The 26,573-nt window shown below is 40.0% G+C and overlaps 1 protein-coding gene across 4 annotated transcripts in view; it reads right to left on the reverse strand.

The window, feature by feature from the left end:
- The window catches only part of LOC140205944 (latent-transforming growth factor beta-binding protein 2-like), a 496,450-nt gene that overhangs the window by 258,023 nt on the left and 211,854 nt on the right, over nucleotides 1-26,573 (reverse strand). For all 4 annotated transcript variants that reach the window (XM_072273854.1, XM_072273862.1, XM_072273844.1 and 1 more), the window contains 2 exons: nucleotides 20,914-21,016; nucleotides 284-358 (listed from right to left, as the gene is read on the reverse strand). In XM_072273854.1, the coding sequence (XP_072129955.1) occupies nucleotides 284-358; nucleotides 20,914-21,016 (178 nt within the window). The remainder of the gene's footprint in view (nucleotides 1-283; nucleotides 359-20,913; nucleotides 21,017-26,573) is intronic.

A 26,573-nucleotide genomic window follows, 5' to 3' on the forward strand; every position in this document is an offset into this window, starting at 1 on the left:
ATTGAACATTCCATCAAGTTAATTTTTCAGACAAGATATATTTTCAGTTCTTGTTTCAACATTTGATTGAAGTTCAACAACTAGCCTGCAAACAACTTTTAGCACATGCATAAAATACACTCTTTCCTCCAGACACTTTTCACTGTCTGAAAATGTCATGGAACTGAAAACTTTCCTAAACATTTGAATATCCATGATACCATTACATCTTATTTAATAATGAGAAAAATATGTTCATATTCCCTTCAGTCATCTCATTGCTCACAAAAACTTTATAACTTACCTTCACAATTTGTGTCATTCATTTTTTTATAACCAAGGGGACACTCAATTTGGCCATTTTGTATCTTGGGATGAACTAAAGAACAAAAGGAAGAGGTAATATTGTCAAAGAGCAAAAAATCGAGCAACTCAAAAAGTTAACATATAGGTAGGAATGAAAATTGGTAAGTATTTTACGAATAATCAATGCTATTATCTATCAAAGCTCTGGACCAGAATCATAACCTTGATAAACTTTCCTAAAACATACAAGTTATAGTGCCTATAAAAAGTATTCAGTACAACAAATTTTCATGTTTTATTGTTTTATAACATTGAATCACAGTGGATTTAATTTGGCTTGCTTTGACACTGGTCAACAGAGAAAGACACTTTCATGTCAAAGTGAACATAGATCTCCACAAAATGATCTAAATTAATTACAAATATAAAGCACAAATAATTGATTGCATAAGTATTCATGCCCTTTAATATGACACACCAAACCATCACTGGTGCAGTCAATTGGTTTTAGAAGTCATATAATTAGTTAACAGAGATCACCTGTGAGCAGTCAAGGTGTTTCAATTGATTGTATTAAAAATACACCGTATCTGGAAGGTCCACCTGCTGGTGAGTCAGTATCCTGGCAAAAACTACATCATGAAGACAAAAGAACACTCCAAGCAACTCGACAAAAAGGTTACTGAAAAACACGTCAGATGGATACAAGAAAATTTTCAAGTCACTGAATATCCCTTGAGGTACAGTTAAGTCAATCATCAAAAAATGGAAAGCTAATTGCATAGCTGTAAATCTCCCTAGAGAAGGCCATCCTCAAAAACTGAGTGACTGTACAAGAAGGGGACTAGTGAGGGAGGCCACCAAGAGACTTATGACAATGCTGGAGGAGTTACGAGCTTCAGTGGCTGAGATGGGAGAGATTATGCATACAACAATTGTTGCCCGGATGATTCCCCAGCCACAGCTTTATGAGAGAGTGGCAAAGAGAAAACCACTGTTGAAAAAAACTCACATGAAATCTAGACAAGAGTTTTCCAGAAGGCATGTAGGAGACTGAAGTCAGCTGGAAGAAGGGTCTGTAGTTTGATGAAACCAAAATTGAGCTTTTTGGCAATCAGACTAAATGCTATGCACATCCTCAAAAACACACCATGCCTACTGTGAAACATGCTGGTGGCTTCATCATGCTGTGGGAATGCTTCACTGCAAACACGAGGAAATCTGCAGATGCTGGAAATTCAAGCAACACACATCAAAGTTGCTGGTGAACGCAGCAGGCCAGGCCAGGGTTTCGGGCTGAGACCCTTCAGCAGGACCAAGTCCTGAGAAAGCCAAATTATATAAAGGACTAATTCAAGTAATGTATAAGGGACAGTTAAAGACCAGTTTAGATCTAATATCCAATGAGAAAAGGGTGATTAATAATTTGATAGTTAAGGGCTCTTTAGGGAAGTGATCACTAGGATAAAGTTTTATAAAGATTCCTTTAAGTGATTCAATTCAAAACAGGGCCATAAATTTAAACAAGACAAACTGTGAATGTATGACACCTAAATTGGCAAAGTAAATTGGGAAACTCCATTAAATTGTATGACAGCAAATGAGTGATGACTATCATTCAAAGAACTACAACGTATACTGTAAACATAATTATTTTAAGGCCCACAAAACCCAACCAGAAGTGCAGTCCAGCAAAAGCCAACAGCAGTTAATGATGATGATGATGACATCGACTCAGACCTGGGAGGCCAGCGTCGGGCATTTTCATGCCTTACAGCAGTTAAAGACAGTATTAAAACAAAGGAAAAAGCTTACTATAGTTTGAAAAAGGGCAATAACATCTGAAAATTGAGAAAACTTCCAATTTCAACAATAAAGACCCAGAAACTTATTACGGAAAATAGAATATATGAGTAATCTAGTAAGAAAAGTAAGAAAAGGCAGCGAACTACAGGGCCTCTTCTCCAAAAGTATGGAACTTTTTTGCATTCAATAAAGCTGTAGGAAGCAGCAGTTTGAATGATGCTAGGGCAAGGGAGCTGGGAGGACCAATTATCCTTACTTCTGTGGGGAAAATAGGAAAGCTATATGTCAGGTTGTGCTTGTGATTGTAGGGATCTGCAGATCTCAGCGAGGACAAAAAAAAATGCAGTTTGTGTGTTGGCTCTTTAAACAGCACAGTTTCAGGAAATGGGACGAATACGGTTCCTTTTGTCAGACCAGCATTGTAATACCACTGAGTTTATTTGGAAGAATTACTGAATATGCTCAAAATTTATAAGATAAATCAGAAATTTGCCCAACAAATGAGGGAATGATCTTCCTATTGACCATCAGACACAGAAGCAGAATTAAGCCATCAAGCTCATTGTGTCTCCTCTGGCATTTCCATCTAGTCCATGTGACTTACCTACCTTTAGACCTTTCAGTTTCCCTAGAACCTTCTCTCTAGTAATGGAAACTTCACACACTTTTGACAGCCAACACTCTTGAACTTCCCACATATTGAAACAACTTTCTCCCCTTATGAAGAAAAAAAAAATGTGCTGCACTGTTCTAAACTCAAACTACTTGTTACGCTTCAATGGGTAGATATTCTTCTTGGATTCATTTTAAAACTTCCTCGTCGCCAATCTTATGTGCAGTAGTAAACCCTCCTCCCCCATCCCATACCAGATGGTGATGCAGTCAGTTAAAATGTTCTCCACGGTACATCTGCAGAAATTTGTGAGTGTCTTTGATGACATACCAAATCTCCTCAAACACCTATGGAAATATAGCTGCTGTTGTGCCTTCTTCATAACTGCTTCAATATGTTGGGTCCAGGACAGATCCTCAGAGATGTTGACACCTAGGAACTTGAAATTGCTCACTGTGTCTACTTCTGATTCCTCGATGAGGACTGGTGTGTGGTCCCTTGTCTTACCCATTCTGAAGTCAAAATCGGTTCTTGATCTTACTGACATTAAATGCAAGGTTGTTGCTGTAGCACCACTTAACTAGCTGATATACTTATACTTTATTGTCGCCAAACAATTGATACTAAAACATACAATCATCACAGCGATATTTGATTCTGCGCTTCCCACTCCCTGGATTACAAATATTAAATATTAAAAAACATTAAAAATAGTAAAAATTAGTAAATATTAAAAATATAAATTATAAATTACAAATAGAAAATAGAAAAATGGAAAGTAGGTAGTGCAAAAAAACCGAGAGGCAGGTCCGGATATTTGGAGGGTACGGCCCAGATCCGGGTCAGGATCCGTTCAGCAGAAAGTTATATATCTCACTTATATATCTTAAACTTATATATCTCACTCCTGTACACCCTCTCAGCACCACCCGAAATTCTGCCAACAATAGTTGGTTCTTCAGCAAGTTTATAAATAGCATTTGAGCTGTGCCTAGCCACACAGTCATTCTGATTCTGAAATTTGTTATTTTATGGCACCGGTATAGTATAAGGCATAAAAAACATAATTTACAGAAATATATAAATAGTGCAAAAAGTTGAATAGTGAGGTGGTATTCATGGACCGTTCAGAAATCTAATGGCAGAAGGGGAAAAACTGTTCTGAAAAAACACTGAGTGTGGGCTTTCAGGTAGTTGAGGTAGTTGAAGTCTCCCATTCTCTTGACTTTCAATTTTGAACTGATTATTTTTAAGATTAAAACTGAAAGCCACAGTTGAAAACCTATGCCAATAAATTCAGTCATAGAATAATTTACTGAAAACTACAAGAATGTATTATTATGAACAGTGCCTGAATACTTGGAAGGAAAAAAAACTAAATTGTGCAGAGTTCTAGAATTTCTCGGAGATGATGTGTTTAAGTTAAAAAAGAGAAATGGCTGAGTTCTTGACAATAACCATTTATTTCTTACTGTTCTACATAAAGAAATGACCTCTATCAACATTCTAAGCCTACATGTATATGGGCAGGAAGTACCAAAGATCTAGAAGTCTAATAATTTATATTTACTATGATCTCTATACTTTGGACCATACAGGTTTGATAAATTGGCTCTCTGTTTTGACTAGCACTGATACACTACATGAAAATGTTAATTTGACAATCACTTTAATAAAGAGATGTGACACCTGTCCCTATACCTCCTCTCTCACCATATTTCAAGAAGCTCTACAGTCTTTCCTGGAAAGGCACATGCACCTCCATGGCTTTGTCCACTGCATTTGGTGCTCTCAATGTGGCCTCCTTTACATTCCTGAAACTAGGTGCAAAGTAGACCACTGTCTTAATATCCACCTGAGTTCTGACCACAAAGGCGACTTTGAACTTCTGGTTGCAAGCCATTTAAAGTTATTCCCACTCCAACCTATCTGTGCTCAGCCTTCTCTGTTGCCAGGTTGAGATAAAACACAAACTACAGGAACTGCACCTTATATTCACTGTACATGAGTCTCCATATCCAGTACATCATTATCTAACTGCTGCCATCTCCAACAGAATCATGCCACTAAGCACATCATTCCCTCCCCCACCACTCCACTTTCTGTAGGGATCACTCTTGTTTCAAGCCCTTTGTCTACAATGCTTCTGGTAAATGTCACAAATAGGGTGGAATGGAGACCCTGTTGATCCTCTGCAGTCAGCCATAGTTTCTGGTTGCAGTTCCTCATCTCCCGCAGACACAGATGAAAGTAATCCAGCATATTTTCCAGCAATTGTATGTTAGTAAGTAGAACCACAGAAAGAGCAGGCCTACAGGGATCTGCTTTAAGTATCACTCAAATACCAGCCCACTTATTGGACTTCTGTATCCTTGCTCACTGCTTCCAACAGCTTCCCTGAGTAGATTTGATAATAAATTTACTTTGAACTTTCGAAGCAGGTGGGAACCTCTGACTGCGGCAATAAAAGATTGAAGATGTCCTTGAACACAGCCAGTTGGTAGGCATAGGTTTTCAGTGCCCTACCTGATACACCATCAGGGCTTGAAAGGATTCACCATCTTGAAAGATGTCCTGATGTTGGCCTCCAAGACAGAGATCATAGATCATACAGCTACCAGATACTGCAGGGATTCATGCAGATGTAGTTTTCTTCTCCCTTTCAAAGCATGCATGAAAGTCTTTGAACTTATCTGGGAGTGAAGCATCACAGCCATTCATGATGTTAGGTTTTACTTTGTATGAAGTAATAGCCTGCAAACCCTGCCGGAGCTGACGTGCATCTGATTCCATCTCTAACTTCAATCAGAATTGCTTTTGTGTTTAAAATAGTCTTCTGTAGGTCATTCCTGGACTTTTTGCATAGTTCTGGATCACCGATCTTGAATGTCACATATCTAGCGCTCAGCAGACCACAAATCTCCTAGTACATCCACAACTTTTGATTTGGGCATATGCAGTATGTTCTCGAAGGGACAGACTCAGCCACCCAGGTTGTGATGAAGTCACTGACAATTGTGGCATATTCATTCAGGTTCAAAGATAAATCCCTGAATATTGTCCAGTCCACAGACTCAAAGTTGTCCTGTAAGTGCTCCTCCACCTCCCTTGACCATACCTCCTTGGTCCTCACCACTGGAGCTACGATCTTTAGTCCCTGCCTATGTGCCAGGAGTAGAAGCACAGCCAGATGATTGGACTTCCCAAAATGTGAGCATAGGATGGCACAGTAAGCATTCTTGATAGTTGTATAACAGTGGTCAAGTCCATTGACTTTTCTGGTTCTACATCTGATATGCTGGTGGTAGCTGTTTCAGAGACTTCTTCAAGCTGGTCTGGTTGAAATCCCCCTGCAATGATAGGGAAGGCATCCAGGTGCATTGCTTTGTGAAAACTGATCACTGTGCTCAGCTCCTCCAGTGCCTGCCTAACATTGGCAAGAGGTGGAATGTACCAAGATGATGGCGAAAATCTCCATTGGTACATAAAAAGGACAACATTTGACTGCCACGTCTGTGCATCACGATGAGTTAATTGTAAAGCAGACTCCATCTCCTCTACCTTTTAAAGACTGACATGTTCTATCTTTGTGGAGAATGGTGAAGCCATTGGGCTGCTGGGTTGTGTCCGAAATGACGGGTGTTAGCCATATTTCCATGAAGAAAAGTACACAGTAGTCCCTGATGTCCCTCTGGTACTACAATCTTGCTCTGAGATCTTCAATTTTATTTTCTAGAGATTGTACATTTGCTAGCAGGATAGTTGGAAGTGGGAGGTCTAAGTCCTCCGCATTTCAATCATACCTGTAAAGCAGCATGCAGTCCCTGCTTCCGTTTTCTTAGAGCAGAACTGCACTCATGACCCGAGTCTGCAATCCAGTACTCCCAATTTTGAGTATCAATACATCTTTAAATGTCTTAAAGCAATGTTACTTACTAAAGTAACTATGGTTCTGACTGTGGACTTTGATGTGGATTCTCATCAGAGCTGCACAAAAAGAGCTGCCACGTGTCAGCTCACAAGAGAAAATCTGAGCAACTCACACAAAATGCTGGAGAAACTCAGCAGGCCAGGTAGCATCTATGGAAACAAGTACATTCAAGGTTTCGGGTCGAAACGCTTTCCATAGATGCTACCTGGCCTGCTGAGTTCCTTCAGCATTTTGTGTGTGTTGCCACATATTGGCGCCATCTTGAAGATTAAAATTTCAGGTAAACTTAATTTTAAAACATGCAATCAACATTCATGAAATTATACTTACAAGTCATATACAGACCTAGTTTCTCAAGGTGAACCTAAAGTAAGCATGAATGCAATTAATCACCCCATGCAGTGTGAACTCTTTCTAAATCTACATGCCTTCTCTGTCTAATGGAGATATAATTCCTTTTCCTCAGGTACAGAGTTGATCTTATGAGAAATTGCAATGCATTGCACTCAGATTAGGAAAAACAGGTATTAGAGTCCAAGCAGCTTAAATTGCGTATTGTGCAAAATGGAGGATTGTGTGAAAAGTGCCTTAAGTGGCCCACTGAATAATTCAGCTGCTGTATGAATGAAATACTATGAAAAGTTGCTTCCACATTAGTACCCCACAGTGTACTAAAATAGAAAAGTTAAACCAATTTTAATTGACAGTGATCCAAATGAATAGTGCTCAAAGAACTTCACATTCTGCGTACAATCTATTTGCTAAATGTTAGTAGCACACAGAAATTCAGGCATTGAATGTGAATGACTGTGGTTTTACAATTCAAAATTGAATTGCAAACTTATTAAAAGCATAGCACTGCATGAATTAATTTCTAGACCTGTACCTTTCGGAATTCTGCATTGCAATTTACTTCACTGATGATTAAGTAGTTTTGAAAATTCAATCGCTGAAATGATGGTGGGAAATGTATCTAGTAATCAGTGCAAATTAAGGTCCAACGGGCAGAAATGATGACATTTAGTGATTTTGGATGAGGGAGAAATGTTTTTCAGAATTTGGGAGAAATGAAGTAAAAACAATATTTTTTCTTTTATCATGGGCATAGTTGTGAGATACAAGTATATGCAAGGCTAACAGTAAATTTAATGTATCAAGAAATAGATTTTAGCTTGTTCGAAAAGTCAATCTTCACTTTGTGTATTTAGGCATCCTTGAAATAGCTTCTTCCTCTGATATCTATTAGAGACCTGGGCTGAATGAATTTCTTAATATTCTCAGCCAAGTTCCTGTTGGACACAACAGGCACTGCTAAACAATCTGAACCAAACTGGCACAGTAACTCAAATCTAAACTACTTGTTATCTCTCTGAAAATAATACACCTGGGAACAACATTATACTGTGTATTATCTCAACACATGAACATGTTTAAAGTGTTTTGCATTGTGAGAACTTCTTTTAAGAGTCATTTGTAAAGTGACTCAAAGAGTCAGATACATCACAGGAAATGGCTCCTGTGTTACATCTCATCATTTCCATAGCTAAGAAATTAATTTTATTTTTATTCCTATTTCTTCTGAGATTGGCAAACATTTCATCCTCAACCAACATCACTAAATATGATCATTACTGCCTGGTTAACCTTGCTGTGTGCAAATTGCCTTGCATGTTTACTTGCATCATGTCCATATCAACCAAATCAGAATCAGAATCAGATTTATTATCACTGATAGATGCTGTGAAATTTGTTATTTTGTGGCAGTTATACAGTGCAAGACATAATTTACAAAAAATAAATAAATAGCACAAAAGATGAATAATGAGGTAATTTTCATAGGTTCATGGACGGTTCAGAGCGGAAGAAGCTGTACTTAAAATATTGAGTGTGGGTCTTCAGGCTCCTATAACTCCTTCCCGATGGTAATAAGGTAAGGAGGGCTTATCCCTGATGGTGAGGGTTTTTAATGATGGAGGCCACCTTCGGGAGGCACCACCTCTTGAGGATGTCCTCGATGGTGATGAGGGTTGTGCCTATAATGCATTTCTGTGCATTGGAGGGTCCATACTAGGCTGTGATGCAGAGTCAGAATGCTCTCCACCATACACTGTACAAATTTGTCAGAGTCTTTGTCGACATCGCAAATCTCCCCAAACTCCTAATGAAGTAGAGCAGCTGGCTTTCTTTCTTTGAGATTGCATAAATGTGTTGACCCAGGATAGATCCCCTGAGATGCTGGCACCCAGAAACGTGAAGCTGCAGAGCTATAAAATACTCATCTATACTAATCCCATTTAAAGCAATTGATCAAGAGCCTAATATGACTTGATGATTCATGTGCACACTTAGATACTTCTGAAATTTTGTGACATTAATTGCCTCCACCATTCTCTCAGGCAATATATTCCAAAATCCAATCATCCTCTGGGCTTAATGCTTCTTTCTTAGGTCCACTCTACACCTCCTGCCCTTTTCTTAAAGAGCCATAGGAAAAGCTGCCTAACACTTACTCAATTCACACCCTTCATTGCTTTGAGCATTTAAATCAGGTTGCCACACCCTCTTAACTCCTTAACTCTTCTATTAAATCGTATATTATTAATTCATTCCTTGTCTATATAAATTTGATGCTTACAATTACACCGATGCCACTGATAATGGCAAGTTCAGCTTCAAATTTTGTATCATTGTTTTTTCAAGAAAAGTTAAGGGAAGCCTTAAAATAAATTGCAGTTGCTTAACATGTGCATTTCAAAGAATGTTCTATTATACAGCAGCAGACTTTTCTAAATTTACTTCCTCAAAGTTAATGGCCAGCCAAGTAACTTTGACCCAAAACTTTCATGTTTTTAAATTATCTGTTATACCCCAATGCTTGTAGAAGCATAGAAACATAGAAAATAGGTGCAGGAGTAGGCCATTCAGCCCTTCGAGCCTGCACCACCATTCAGTATGTTCATGGCTGATCATCCAACTCAGAACCCTGTACCAGCCTTCCCTCCATACCCCCTGATCCCTTTAGCACAAGGGCCATATCTAACTCCCTCTTAAATATAGCCAATGAACTGGCCTCAACTGTTTCCTGTGGCAGAGAATTCCACAGATTTACCACTCTCTGTGTGAAGAAGTTTTTCCTCATCTCGGTCCTAAAAGGCTTCCCCTTTATCCTCAAACTGTGACCCCTCGTTCTGGACTTCCCTATATCGGGAACAATCTTCCTGCATCTAGCCTGTCCAAGCCCTTTAGGATTTTATATGTTTCAATAAGATCCCCCCTCAATCTTCTAAATTCCAACGAGTATAAGCCTAGTCAATCCAGTCTTTCATCATATGAAAGTCCTGCCATCCCAGGAATCAATCTGGTGAACCTTCTTTGTACTCCCTCTATGGCAAAGATGTCTTTCCTCAATTTAGGGGACCAAAACTGCACACAATACTCCAGGTGTGGTCTCACCAAGGCCTTCTACAACTGCAGTAGTACCTCCCTGCCCCTGTACTCGAATCCTCTTGCTATGAATGCCAGCATACCATTCGCCTTTTTCACCGCCTGCTGTACCTGCATGCCCACTTTCAATGACTGGTGTATAATGACACCCAGGTCTCGTTGCACCTCCCCTTTTCCTAATTGGCCACCATTCAGATAATAATCCATTTTCCTGTTTTTGCAACCAAAGTGGATAACCTCACATTTATCCACATTAAATTGCATCTGCCATAAATTTGCCCACTTACCTGACCTATCCAAGTCACCCTGCATCCTCTTAGCATTCTCCTCACAGCTAACACTGCTGCCCAGCTTCGTGTCATCCGCAAACTTGGAGATGCTGCATTTAATTCCCTCATCTAAGTCATTAATATATATTGTAAACAACTGGGGTCCCAGCACTGAGCCTTGTGGTACCCCACTAGTCACTGCCTGCAATTCTGAAAAGGTCCCGTTTATTCCCACTCTGTCTGCCAACCAATTCTCTATCCACATCAATACCTTACCCCCAATACCGTGTGCTTTAAGTTTGCACACTAATCTCCTGTGTGGGACCTTGTCAAAAGCCTTTTGAAAATCCAAATATACCACATCCACTGGTTCTCCCTTATCCACTCTACTAGTTACATCCTCAAAAAACTCTATGAGATTCGTCAGACATGATTTTCCTTTCACAAATCCATGTTGACTTTGTCCGATGATTTCACCGCTTTCCAAATGTGCTGTTATCACATCTTTGATAACTGACTCTAGCATTTTCCCCACCACCGATGTCAGGCTAACCGGTCTATAATTCCCTGGTTTCTCTCTCCCTCCTTTTTAAAAAAGTGGGGTTACATTAGCCACCCTCCAATCCTCAGGAACTAGTCCAGAATCTAAAGAGTTTTGAAAAATTATCACTAATGCATCCACTATTTCTTGGACTACTTCCTTAAGCACTCTGGGATGCAGACCATCTGGCCCTGGGGATTTATCTGCCTTTAATCCCTTCAATTTACCCAACACCACTTCCCTACTAACATGTATTTCCCTCAGTTCCTCCATCTCACTGGACCCTCTGTCCCCTACTATTTCTGGAAGATTATTTATGTCCTCCTTAGTGAAGACAGAACCAAAGTAATTATTCAATTGGTCTGCCATGTCCTTGCTCCCCATAATCAATTCACCTGTTTCTGTCTGTAGGGGACCTACATTTGTCTTAACCAATCTTTTTCTTTTCACATATCTATAACAGCTTTTACAGTCAGTTTTTATGTTCCCTGCCAGTTTTCTCTCATAATCTTTTCTCCCCTTCCTAATTAAGCCCTTTGTCCTCCTCTGCTGGACTCTGAATTTCTTCCAGTCCTCAGGTGAGCCACTTTCTCTGGCTAATTTGTATGCTTCTTCTTTGGAATTGATACTATCCCTAATTTCCCTTGTCAGCCACTGGTGCACTACCTTCCTTGATTTATTCTTTTGCCAAACTGGGATGAACAATTGTTGTAGTTCATCCATGTGATCTTTAAATGCTTGCCATTGCATATCCACCGTCAACCCTTTAAGTGTCATTTGTCAGTCTATCTTAGCTAATTCACGTCTCATACCTTCAAAGTTACGCTTCTTTAAGTTCAGAACCTTTGTTTCTGAATTAACTATGTCACTCTCCATCTTAATAAAGAATTCCACCATATTATGGTCACTCTTACCCAAGGGGCCTCTCACAACAAGATTACTAATTAATCCTTCCTCGTTGCTCAATACCCAGTCTAGAATAGCCTGCTCTCTAGTTGGTTCCTCGACATGTTGGTTCAAAAAACCATCCCGCATACATTCCAAGAAATCTTCTTCCTCAGCACCCTTACCAATTTGGTTTACCCAATCTACATGTAGATTGAAGTCACCCATTATAACTGCTGTTCCTTTATTGCACACATTTCTAATTTCCTGTTTAATACCACCCCCAACCTCACTACTACTGTTAGGTGGCCTGTACACAACTCCCACCAGCGTTTTCTGCCCCTTAGTGTTATGCAGCTCTACCCATATCGATTCCACAGCCTCCCGGCTAACGTCCTTCCTTTCTATTGCGTTAATCTCCTCTCTAACCACCTCCTTTTCTTTCATGTCTATCCCTCCTGAATATTGAATATCCCTGAATGTTGAGCCCCATCCCTGGTCATCCTGGAGCCATGTCTCTGTGATCCTAACTATATCATATTCATTAATAACAATCTGCACTTTTAATTCATCCACCTTGTTACGAATGCTCCTTGCATTGACACACAAAGCCTTCAGGCGCACTTTTACAACACTCTTAGCCCTTATACAATTATGTTGAAAAGTGGCCCTTTTTGATTTTTGCCCTGGAATTGCCGGCCTGCCACTTTTACTTTTCACCTTACTACTTTTTGCTTCTACCCTCATTTTACACCCCTCTGTCTCTCTGCACTTGTTCCCATCCCCCTGTTGTGAACTAACCTCCTCTCTCCTAGTCCCTTTAATTTGATTCCCACCTCCCCCAACCATTCTAGTTTAAAGTCACCTCAGTAGCCCTCGCAAATCTCCCCGCCAGGATATTGGTCCCCCTAGGATTCAAGTGTAACCCGTCCTTTTTGAACAGGTCGTACCTGCGCCAAAAGAGGTCCCAATGATCCAAAAACTTGAATCCCTGCCCCCTGCTCCAATCCCTCAGCCACGCATTTATCCTCCACCTCATTGCATTCCTACTCTCACTGTCGAGTGGCACAGGCAGTAATCCCGAGATTACTACCTTTGCGGTCCTTTTTCTCAACTCCCTTCCTAACTCCCTATATTCTCCTTTCAGGACCTCTTCCCTTTTCCTACCTATGTCATTGGTACCTATATGTACCATGACCTCTGGCTTCTCACCCTCCCACTTCAGGATATCTTGGACATGATCAGAAATATCCCGGACCCTGGCACCAGGGAGGCAAACTACCATCCGGGTCTCTGGACTGCGTCCACAGAAATGCCTATCTGACCCCCTTACTATCGAGTCCCCTATTACAACTGCCGTCCTCTTCCTTTCCCTACCCTTCTGAGCTACAGGGCTGGACTCTGTGCCGGAGGCATGGCCACTGTCGCTTCCCCCAGGTAAGCTATCCCCCGCAACAGTACTCAAACCTTTATTCCTCAAACCTCAATACTCTCTATTACCTCACTCTTCCCCTTCCCCCTCCTAACCGTGACCCACTTGTCTGCCTCCCATGGCCCCAGTGCGACCACCTGCCTGTAACTCCTCTCTATCGACTCCTCACTCTCCCTGACCAGACGAAGGTCATTGAGCTACAGCTCCAGTTCCCTAACGCGGTCCCTTAGGAGCTGCATCTCGGCGCACCTGGCGCAGATGTGGACGTCCGGGAGGCTTGGTGACTCCAGGGCATCCCACATCCGGCACCGAGAACAACAAACTGCCTTCACACTCATACTGCTCTTCTCTTCAAATAACAAAAAATGAATACCAAACCTTCCTCGCCTCGCCCGTTTCCGCCTAAGCCCGTTGGGCCGAAGCCCTTAAGCCTTCACTCTGCTCCCGGCTCACTCTGCTGCCCGCAAACTACGCTGCCCGCTGTATGAGGCTCTGTTCCTTTTAAATCTTCCGCGCTTCACTGCCCGACGTCACACGCCTGCGCAGTTCTGCCTCTCTGAACGTCGATGGAAAAAAAAACGAAAAATTCAAAAATGGCTTCCTCCGCACTCCCGCTCCGATTCTCAGACTTCTTTCTACGAATTAAACCCGAAGCAGGATTTCTGTCCTTTTAAATCTTCCGCGGTTCATTGCCCGACGTCACACGCCTGCGCAGTCCCGCCTCTCTGAACGCCAATGGAAAAAAAAACGAAAAATTCAAAAATGACTTCCTCCGCACTCCCGCTCCGATTCTCAGACTTTCTTCGAATAGGCATCAAGGACTGAATGTTAAACAACCAAGCATAAATACAACTTTGTTGCCAACATCATACAGTATATAGTAATAGTCCATATCAAGCACCATCAAGTCAATTTTGACTTCACAAATAGAGGAGAGCCTCAATGGTGATTATTACAAAGGTTTTGTTGGAGCCATGCATCTATTTTCTATCTGCATTGTATTCTGTATTGCACGTTTATTATGCTTATTATGATAACCAGTCATATGAGTGGAGGCATGATAAAAGTGAAGGGAACAAGTTACATATTCGTGCTTTGTTTGTGTTTGTTTCCATTGCCGTATCATTTATTTATGAGGGCTTTCAAGAATAGCATTGAAGGTAATACAGATAATTACGGTGACCGTCTCTATTTTCTCTATCAGTTCAATGGAGGTTACCCTAGAGAGCTTGTCAAAAGTTGCCAATGAGCCAGCCCAGAGGAAGGATATCTAAGGGCCAAAGCTTTACTGTAGGAACATTTTGGTGGATGAACATAAAATTGCAATGGCCTACATGGAAGAGGCTCTTCTTTGGCCACATATCAAATCAGATGATGTGAAAGCTGTTCAAGAACACAGCCTTTTTTTTTTAAAAGAGGCTGTTGCAATGCCATGGAAGACATGCAGGACATGCCTGCTAATGAGAGTTGTCGTAAATAAATTGCCTGATAAATTTGGGAAAAATGAAGATCAGTGACAGATAAAATGCAAGAAAGGTACAACTGTAAGGTTACTTTCACTGGCATTGTTGATTTTATTGAAAGATTGCTACACACCCAGTGTTTGGGAACGTATACGATACTAAGCCACCAGCAGTAAGCAAAGCTGTGATCAAAAGTAAATCACAAATTTATTCCAAGATTAAAGGAAGCAGCTAAGCCACTACTGTAGCTACTGTGAAAAACTAAAACTGAGTCCGGAACTAAGATCATGTTTGCCTGTTCTACAAGGGTGAACGTACCTTGGATTTGTGCTCTAAATTGGTGAAAAAAGTTCAGAATGAGACAATTGTCTTCCTAAAAGAAAATGGTGTCTGCTTTGGTTGTTTGTGTATGAGACACTTCAGTAAGGATTGCAAAAGTATCTTTTATGCAAAGTATGCAGTGGCAAGGATCCCAGCATACTTCATATTCACTCTGACGAAAAAAGTGTAGTTTCAAAACAAGCCATGAATGAATCAAGCACAGCAGTGAGTTATGCCTAGGTACCAAATGGCCTTACAGGGGCTGGTGATCATGACTGTAAATTCCTATAATTTCAGATGAAGTCTAAGAAGGGTTACAAGATAATGGTTACTTATGCTTTCTTCGATCAAAGAAATACTGCTGTGTTCTGCACAGAGAGCATCATGAATAAGCTCAGCCTGATAGGAAAAAGAACACACATTCTCTTATGCACCATGGGTTAAGAGAAGGTTGTGAGTAGCTATATCGCTTCAGGATTGGAAGTGGCTGGCTTAGAGAATTATTGTGAAACTATTGTGAACTGCCTAACATCTACTAACATCTACACACAGGGATATATGCCTGTCCACAAGAGGAACATTCCTCATCAGAAAGATCTTCAAGAATGGTCTCGTATGAAGACCATAAGATATAGATGCAGAATTAGGCCATCTGGCCCATCGAGTCTGCTCTGCCATTCAATCATAGCTGATCCTTTCTTCTTCTCCTCAAACCCAATTCTCGACCTTCTCCCCATAACCTTTGATGCTATGTCCAATCATATACATTTGCCAGAAATTGAGCTGTTGATAGGGGTGAATGTGCCTAAGGCATTGGAGCCACTGCAAGTGATTTGCAGTGTTAATGATGAACCCTATGCAATCAAAACAATGTTATGTTGGATGTTAAAGGACCATTAAAAGGAGACCATAACGGTGGAAGACTATGACTGGCCGGAGATAACAGTTAATGGGACTTCAGCTTTGCACTTGGATGAGCTTAGGTATCAGCAATTCAAGATAGATTTTCATGAATGTAGTCAAGAGGAACAACCTGGCTTGTAAGGTGAAGAGCACAATCCAGGACAGTCTGCCTACCAGAAAAAGGACATTTGTGTAAATCTTGAAATTTCATGTCTCCTGTGCCTTGGTAGCATGTAGCCATAATTATCACAGTATAATAATTAGGGGCTGGAATGTGAAAGCCATGCATTTGTTTTCTATCTACATTATATTCTGTTCTGCATGTTTATTATGGTAACTAGTTACATGACTGGGCAACATGGAAAAAGAGAAGGGAATAAGTTATGTACTCGTGCTTTGTTTGTGGCAATTTGTAACTGGGGACCGACAGATGTCATATCTTTTGCTGACCACTCAATTATGCTTAATTACCTTAGGGTATGCTTAAGTTTAATTGCTTCAAGGTTGTAAATTTGCTAATTACTAATAAAGGATCGATTATATATCTTCGACTATTGGAACTGAGCACACATCATGCAAGTGTAACAAATTCATGTGGTCGCCAACAGCGGGGTATCTTTTGGTTAGAATTGCTTCTAAAGGTTCAATTGCAGAAAATATTTAACAATCCAAAAGGCAGATATTTCTCAATGCTTAAAATATTTAAAAAATATTAACTAACAGTATGATTAATTTTAGTACTCTACAGTAATTGACCCTCGCACATTGTTGAATTAAAGGTAAAATTCCAAATATCTTCTAAAAATTATGCCCACTCCTGTCACCAACATTCCTGGCCACGCTCTGCTCTCCACCTCTTAAACGCAGCCAGCCAGTTACTGGACTCTAGTGCTAGCTACTGTACATGCCTGCCAGTGATCCAAATCCCAACTTTGGCCTTACACTTAACATTTGTTCCTGGTCCCATCTTCTGCTTCACATCTAGCCACGTTCTTAACTATGGTTCCAATAATGCCCATAACCCACCCAAACAATATTCTTAGCCCTAAGCTCCATTACACAGCTACGCACATGATAATCCCTGGTTCTACTCAGACACACCTATCACTTTCCAGATGCACACCTACCCACATTCCTGACCTCCATCTCTGAACCTCTTCCCAGCCTTGAGTTCAAGGCATGCAGCTTCCTGCTGTCCTTCTCCCTGCCTTCAGCTGCATTTTTATTGTTTTACCAACGCCAAGTACTGAACATAGAGAAATAAAAGAAAAACAACTACAGAGGTTGGAAATCTGAAAGAAAAACAGAAAATGCTGAAAATAGCAGCATTGTGAAGGGAGACACAATTAACATTTCCATTCAAAGATGCTTCATCAGAACTGGGAAACAGAGATAAACAAGTTAGTTTCACATTGTAGACAAGGTAGAGGTGGAAACACAGGGAGATGGGTAAATATGAATTCGAAAGTTTGAAACTGACAGGACAAGTTGAGAGTATGACAAGTAAGAAAATAGGAAACTTTGATTAGTTAGTGAAGTCAGGAAGTTATGTTCATCTGTTTGAAATGTTAGTTGGACCACCACATGAGTGTTGCATCCAATTCCGTTAACACACTGATAGAAAGATACAAAGACTGCAGAAACAGTTCAGAATACAATTTTGTTCCAAACAAAATATATTTTTTTTTAATTTTGGAGCAAAGAAGGTTAGACAAGTCCCCTGGTCCTGATGGAATGTATTCCAGCATAATGAAAGAAATGGCAGAAGTTATAGTAGAGGCTTTGGCGATAATCTACCAAAATCCTCTGGATCCTGGGCAGGTCCAGACAGATTGGAAGACAGCAAATGTCATGCCACTGTTCAAGAAAGGATGCAAGCAAAAGGCAGGTAACTATAGGCCAGTTAGTTTAACCTCTGTAGTTGGGAAAATGCTTGAAGCTATCATTAAAGAAGAAATAGTCAGGCATCTGGAAAGAAATGGATCCATCAGGCAGATGCAGCATGGATTCGGCAAAGGCACGTCCTGTTTGATAAACTTACTGGAGTTCTTTGAGAATACACAAGTGCATTGAATAGAGGGGAATGGATGGACGTTATTTACTTTGATTTCCAGAAGGCATTCGATAAGGTGCCACATAAAAGACGTATCCATAATATAGGGATGCATAGAGTTGGGGGTGATGCATTAGCATGCATAGAGGATTGGTTAACCAACAGAAAGCAGAGAGTTAGGATATATCTCTGGTTGGCAATTAGTGGTGAGTGGTGTACTGCAGGGGTTGGTGCTGGGCCCTCAACTGTTCATGGTATACGTTAACGATCTGGAAGAGGGGACTGAGTGTAGTGTATCTAAGTTTGATGATGACACTAAATTGAGTGAAAAAGCAAATTGTGGAGAGGATACGGACAGTCAGCAGAGAGATATATATAGGTTAAGTGAGTGGGCAAGGGTCTGGCAGATGGAGTACAATGTTGGTAAATGTGAGGTCATCCACTTTGGAAGGAAAAATGAAAGAGAAGGTTATCATTTCAATGGTAAAAAAATTGCAGCATGCTGCTGTGCAGAAGGAGTTGGGAGTGTTTGTGCATGAATCACAAAAGGTAGGTTTGCAGGTGCTGCAGGCTATCAAGAAGGCAATTGGAATGTTGGCCTTCATTGCTAGAGGAATTTAATTTAAGAGCAGGGAGGTTGTACTGCAACTATAGGATACTGGTGAGGCCCCATCTGGAGTACTACGTGTAGTTCTAGTCTCCTTATTTGAGAAAGCTTTGGAGGCAGTGCAGTGGAGGTTCACCAGGTTAATTTCAGAGATGAAGGGGTTAGACTATGAGGAGAGATTGAGCCTGGGACTGTACTCATTGGAATTCAGAAGGATAAGAGGAGATCTTACAGAAACATATACAATTATGAAAGAGATGGGTAAGATAGAGGCAGGAAAGTTGTTTCCACTGGCAGGTGAGACTAGATCTAGGGGACAAGGCCTCAAAATTCGAGGGAGTAAACTTCAGATGGAGATGAGGAGAAATTGCTTTTCCCAAAGAGTGATGAAACTGTGGAATTCTCTGTCCAATGAAGCTGTGGAGGCTACCTCAGTAAATATATTTAAGACAACGTTGGATAGACTTTTGCATAGTAGGAGAATTAAGGGTTATAGCAAAAAGACAGGTAGGTGGAGATGAGTCCATGATCAGATCAACCATGATCTTATTGAATGGCAGAGCAAGCTTGATGGGCCAGATGGCCTACTCCTGCTTCTATTTCTTATGTTCTTATGTTAAAAGGATCACACACAAAATGCTAGAGGAACTCAGCAGGCCTGGCCCAAAACATCCATTGTTTACTGTTTTCCATAGATGCTGCCTGGCCTGCTGAGTTGCTCGAGCATTTTGTGTGTGTTGATTTGGATTTCCAGCATCTGCAGATTTTCTCATGTTAAGGTTAAAAGCATATTTGATCGGCATAAACAAAGCCACTTTATACCAAATAAATCGAAAAAAAATTGTTCCCACCATCAGACAATGCAAGAATAGTTGGGGGGTGGGGAGAGGTAGTTGAGGAATATTGGGTTGCTCAAAGTTAAATTCCTGGACAATGATGCAAGGGGGATGTGAAGAATGCTGTTAACAGTTGGTAAAGGAAAAGGCCTTAGGAACTTTCCAAAAAAAAGATAGGTATGAAAATTATGGGTAAATTGGATTCATATGAATGCCCTTATTTGAGCCAGCTAGACACAAGGATTTCTCATTTTATCTTTTACAATGTGGAAAGATACAAGTGTAAGGGGGTTTCGTCTCTTATGTTACTGTAGATTTTTAACAGTTTCTTTATTCATACTAAATATTTGAGTAATTAGGTAACTAACATAAATTCTAGTCTATACTGGTAGATAAGGTAATCAAAGTCTGAGTAAAAGAAAACTTTATTTTTTAATTCATCCATAGAGTCAAACAGTACTACAACACAGAAACGGGCTCCTGTCCATGCCGACATGATCATATACCTAAGTCCTATCTATCTGTACCCAGATCTGAAATATCAGAGGAGGAAAATGAAATACACTGATTTACAAGCATTAGGAGAAGCATAGTCTGATTAGGGATAGTCAACATGATTTTCTGACGGGCAGGACATGCTTCATAAGCCTGATAACATTTTTTGAGGAAGTGACAAAATACTTTGATGAAGGCAGAGTAATAGATGTGATGTATATGGATTTTAGTAAGGCATTTGAAAAGGTTCTCCATGATAGGTTCATTCAGCAAGTCAGGAGGTATGGGATAAAGGGAAACCTGGATGTCTGAATTCCGAATTGGCTTTCCCACTGAAATCAGAGGGTGATGGTAGACAGACGTATTCTTTGGGAGGTCGGTGACCACTGACATTCTGCAGAATACTTATTTTGAAACTCCTGCTCTTTGTGATTTTTATAAATGACTTGGATGAGAAAGTGGAAGGGTGGATTAGTAAGCTCGCAGATGATACAAAGTTTGGTGGTGCTGTGGATAGTGTAGAAGGCTGTCATAGGTTACAACAGGACAGTGATAGCAGGCAGAGCTGGGTTGAGAAGTGGCAGGTAGAGTTCAATTTGGAAAAGTGTGAAGTGATTCACTTTGGAAGGTTGAACTTGAAGGAGGAATACAGAGTTATTGATAGGTTCTTAACAGTATGGAGGAATAACGGTTTATTACGTTTAACATCTACATATCCCTTAAATTCAGTGAAAATTGATAAGATGCTTCCGGTGTATGGTGACTATATTAGTTGGGGATTGACATGTTAACGTTGCAGCTCTGATAAAACTTTGGTTTGACCACACTATTTTAGAAATTGCTCATGAGCATGGATGAAAATGGATAAGCTATTGATTACTGAATTCTCTTTAAAAGGTACCTAGTCAATCTGAGTAAATTGGGTTAAATTACAATAGCATTCAGTCTAGATATGTTCTTGTCAATATGATGTAACATTGAGTAACTTCAGCTATACTAACATTCAAGTTATAAATTTTGATGGCTTACCTGGTTTTGGAGGACATTTTGTACACTTATGGTAACCCCATGATAATCCTACACTCCCACAACAATCATCCTGCCTTGTGAGACCTGGAAGTGGTTTTCCACACTACAATAAAAAGAAAAAAAAAGAATTCACATGATTTTATATTATGCATTAAGGGGATTAGCTTTCTTTTTCTTCATGATTAATAGTTTCAATATTTTTATCATGTTTAATGGCTATTGATCAGAGAAGCAGATGCACAATTGATAACGGAAACATGAGAAAATATAACATTTCTAGTAACAAAAAAGCCAGCTCCAGATTAAACTTACGCAAACTTTGTGAACCCAGCAAATGCAAATTCTGCACTTAATCACTGAACGTAAAAGTAGAAAATGATAATGATAGTTTGGGAAACCTGGGCTCACTGAAATCAATTGTTCACTTTCATAGGTTTTATGCAATTAAGGGACAAGGGAAATAGAAATACACCATTTAGCCCAGATGTTATTCTGACCAAAGGTATGAGACCAATGGTGTTCTGTAGGGATCAGAAAATGGAGCCTCTGTTGTTTGAGGTTTTTTAAGTGATATGTACTAAAGTGTAAGTGGCCTGATTAGCAAGTTAGCAGGTGACACAAAATGTGACAGAAATGCGATACTAAAGAAGATTATCAAAGGAAACTGGAGGATATAGATCAATTGGAAATATGGCAGAGAAATGGCAGATGGAGATTAATCCAGACAAGTATGAGATGTTGGACTTTGGGAGGTCAAATGCAAATAACTTATACAATAAACTAAAGGACCCTTAGAAGCATTGATATACAGAAGAATTTTTGGGTCCAAGATCACAGTTCTCTAAAAGTGGCAACACAAGTAGATAGAGTGGTAAAGAAGGTGAATGGAATTTTTGAATTCATCAGTGGGCATCATGTAAAAGAGTTGGGAAGTCATTGCAAATATACAAAACTTTGGTTAGATAACATTTGGGAAATTATGTGCAGATCAGATTACCACATTATAGCACAGATACAGAGGCTCTGGAGAGGGTACATTAAAGGTTCGCCAGGATTTTGCTTGGATTGGAGTGTATTAGCTATCAGGAGAGGTCAGACAGACTTGGATCTGCACTGTCAAAAGCTGATCAGTGCTGAGTCCATTGTTGTTCATCATCTATATAAATGATCTGGAAGATAATATGGTAAACCAGATATGTAAATTCACAGGTAACACCAAGATTTAAGATTTGGTGGACAGCAAGAAAGGCTATCAAAGGTTGCAGCAAGATTTGAACTAGCTAGAAAATGGGCTAAAAATGGCAGATTGGAATTTAATACAGACAAGCGTTATATTTTGGTAGGAGAAACCAGGGTAGAACTTACGCAGCACATATTTAGGGCACTGAGGAGTGTGGTAGAACAGAGATATCTGGGAGTACAGAGCCATAATTCTGTGAACGTGATCTCATAGAGAGAGCTTTTGGCACATTGGCCTTCAAAAATCTAAGGCTACGTCCACATTAGACCAGACAATTTTGAAAACACAAACGATAGGCGTCCACACCAGGAGTTTTTGAAAATACCTCCGTCCACATTAAAACAGGTATTTGGGTGAACTTTCTCCTACTGGGCATGCGCAGGACACACAGAAAAGCAGTGAAGAGGAAATGGTATACTTGGTACATGTTTGTCCAGTTACAGACTAGAAAAACTTAAAAGGAAATTGCCAAACGAAAGACTTGGTGCACATTTGTCCAGAAACATTTCCTATAGCTGTAGTCCCTTCACCGATGAAAGGGACAACAACTACAACTAAATGCAATAAGGCTTGTTAATGGGCAAAAGTGAAATTTGCTGTTACTTTATTTGTTTGCCTTTACTTTTGCCAAGACTTTGTGTATTATTTTGCTGTATTTAACATGTGCAATAAAACGAGTTACTGGGCAAAAGTGACAATTGCATCTATTGAATGTTTGCACAAGCAATACATTAATAAAGCACCTTGTTAAATGTATAAAACATATCAGCATCAGTGTTATCTTCTATTTCCATACAATGTTACATTAGGCTGTTACACATCTATTGTCAGATATTGTTGTTGTTGCTGTGGTGTTGGAGTTTGCGTTCAAGAAAACAATGAAATACCGCGCTGCCACCACCATTTGTTCCGGCACGTCATGACAGCGTTTTTAAAATTAGCTGGTTACCCCATACACACTACAACGGCCAACTGGCGTTTTCAGACTTAAACACTCTGGAGAGTGTTTCAGAAAAGTTCCATTTTCGGGGGAGGATAACACCGTTTCAGTGTGGACAGAGGGTCAAAACGAAGAGAAAAAGCTTTGGTTATGGATTTAGCTGGTCTAGTCTGGACGTAACCCAAGTATTGTGTACAGAAGTTGAGATATTATGTTGAAGTTGTACAAGATGTTGATGAGGTTTGTTTGATGTATTTCTGGTCACCAACCTACAGGAAAGATATCAATAACATCTAAAGAGTACAGAGAACATTTATAAGGATGTTGCCAGGACTTGATGACCTGAGTTATAGGGAAAAGCTGAATAAGTTAGGATGTTATTCCCTGAAGCGCAAGAGAATGAGGAGGGATTTGATAGAGGTAAAAAATTATGAGAGGTATAGATAGGATAAATGCAACCAGACTTTTTCTACTGAGGTTGGGAGAAACTATAATTAGAGGTCATGGGTTAAGGGTGAAAGGTGAAATACTTAAGGGAAAATGAAGGGGAACTTCTTCACTCGGCAGCCAGCAGAAGTGGATGTAGGTTCAATTTCAACATTTGAGAGAAGATTGGATAAGTATATGGATGGAAGGGTATGGAGGGCTACACACACACAAAATTCTGGAGGAGCTCAGCAGGCCAGGCAGCATCTATGGAAAAGAGTAAACAGACTTCGGGTCCCGAAGAAGGGTCTCGGCCCGAAACATCGACTATTTACTCTTTTCCATAGACGCTGCCTGGCCTGCTGAGTTCCTCCACCGTTTTCTGTGTGTTCCTTTGGATTTCCAGCATCTGCAGATCTTTTCATGTTTGTGGTTTATTGTTCAGCTATAGATTGATGGGACGAGGCAGAATAATATTTTGGCATGGACAAGATGGGCTGAAAGGCCTCTCTCTGTGCTCTGGTGTTCTATGGCTCAATATTAAGGGTAATAAAGGGTAGTTATTCTTTTACCCCTTCCTCCCAGGATGGGAATATAAAGTACAAGAAAGCAAAACAGGAAGTGAGTGGAAGAACATTTAGAGGAGACGTGCAAGGATTTTTTTTCCTGCAAACATAGAGTCATAGGTGCCTTGAATATACTGCCAGAAAAGTGGTGGAAGTAAGTACAATTACAGTTAAAAGCATGCAGACAAGCATATGTCAGGCAGGGAATGGAGTGATACGGACAATATGTAGACAGATGGGATTATTTTCAATTGACATTATGGACTGCACAAAGGTCCTGTTCATGTTCCATACTATGTTTTAATGTTCTATACTTTATACTTCTACCTTCTAATCTTGCATAATTAATATTTTCATTCCTCTCTCCACAAATGTTTTACAGTTAAAATTCCTTTATCTTATTTTTTTTAAAATTGCATTGACATAAGCAAGAAACTTCATAGTTTTCCGAATACCTTAATAGCAGATTAGTATTAATGATTGATTGAAGTCAGGGTATTTGGGGAATAAAGACCTGTGATATCAACTAATAGAATATTGTGATTTTTTTTTTAGCAGAATGTCCGAATAGTGCAGAACCCAAAAGGGTATGGAATTTAGTGAGTAAATGTGCTTTTGTGAAGTTAGAGAAATCATGGCAGGGTTAAATAATTTGATTAAGTTAAATTAATATTTTAAGATAGGCATAGTTGAGTAGCTGATATACTGCTGAAGTCTGATGGAATTTACAGAAAACATAGAGTTCTCTGGGAACTACATCTGCAGTGTCTGTGGCTGTAGGTCCTGTTGAAACTTCAGGTCTTTTATGCTTTGAAAGTTGGATCGGACTATGTATTCAGAGAGTGGAAAAGTCACCAAGACACTTTTTTCTCTGAGAAGCAATTATCATAGATCAGGTACTATAGAAATGGAGTGTCAAGAGATTCAGAAGATATGGCTATATATGAGACAGAGGGTTATTCATAAGGTAGTGCTTTCAAAAGTCTAGTCGTTTCAATTATCTTACAGGTACAAGGTTCTAAGGTCTGTGTAGATAAGAACAGAAGTTGTAGGAAACCAATTAATTAGAGAGAGAAGAAAGGATTTCTTGATGGTTTGGCAAGGAAAATCACTACTGTTTCTCTGCATCTGTAATCATTTGTCCTAAAGATTATATTGCTTGCCTGGTACCAGGGGTGAGAAAACATCATTAGGGCTGGAGATCAACTGAAATGGGAGAGAAAAGTTCAAGGTGGCTTGATATAAACATCATAGAACAATCAAAGGCAGCAAATGAAATAACAGAAGATACTAGGAAATAAATTAGAAAGAACAAGAAAGGTAGAAATCTGTGTTGGCACGTGGCCAACTGGTTAAGGCGTTCGTCCAGTGATTTGAAGGTCGCTAGTTCTAGCCTTGGCTGAGGCAGCGTGTGTGTCCTTGAGCAAGGCACTTAACCACACATTGCTCTGCGATGACACAGGTGCCAAATTGACAACATAGGTGGCATGGAGAGGGGAGGCTTGCAGCATGGGCAACTGCTGGTCTTCCATACAACCTTGCCCAGGCCTGCGCCCTGCAAACCTTCCTAGACGCAAATCCATGGTCTCATGAGACAAATGGATATCTATAAAAAAAACGCTGAACTAAGTGTGATTTGAGATAGGGTCAATGAGACCAAAGAACTGAATAGATGGCTCAGAGATTGTGTGGGAGAGACAACACCAGTACTTGGCAGATGGAAATTTCCCAATGGGTTGGACTTAACTTAGATTGAGCTAGGAAAGTAGTCACTGCAGGTAACCACGGCTCCAGATAACGGTTTAACTGAACGGTGGGAAAGAAAAGAGTTCAAAAGGACCAGTAAGTCAAGAAGAACCACTGGATACAAGTGTTAGAGAATGTGTCCAATTCGAATCAGAACAGAAAAATGAAACTACAAAGACAGATTTGAAATTTCTTTATCTAAATGCACATGCTATTTATGATCAGGTGATGAATTAATGACATAAATGTCTTTGAACTGCAGGAAGAAACCAGTGCACCTTGCGGAATAAGATGTGGTTGCGAAGTGACCAAGATCATATAAAACCAGAAAAGACTTTGGCTATTATCCCTTTGACCTTATGGCAGTATTAAGTAAAATAATAGCTGATCCAACTTTCCTTGAGTCTACCTTCCAGTCTAATTTCCACAATTATCAATACCCTCACTGATTAAAAAGTTATTTATTTCTGCTTTGAATATATTTAAACATTCTACGTCAACAGTTTTCTGTAGCAATGAATTCTTTCTCATCTTGTCTGAAATTAATGTCAACCATATTCTGAAACAATGTCTTCTAGTCCTAAGCTTTCACATGAGAGGAAATGACTTCTTACTCTTCCAAACTCCAATGAGAGAGAGAGAGAGAGAGAAAATGGGAGAATGAGAGAGAGAGAGAGAGAGAATGAGAGAGAGAGAATGAGAGAGAGAGAATGAGAGAGAATGAGAGCGAGAGAGAGACAGA

Source organism: Mobula birostris, chromosome 1 (assembly GCF_030028105.1).
Source record: "Mobula birostris isolate sMobBir1 chromosome 1, sMobBir1.hap1, whole genome shotgun sequence".
In the NCBI taxonomy this organism is placed as follows: Eukaryota; Metazoa; Chordata; class Chondrichthyes; order Myliobatiformes; family Myliobatidae; genus Mobula; species Mobula birostris.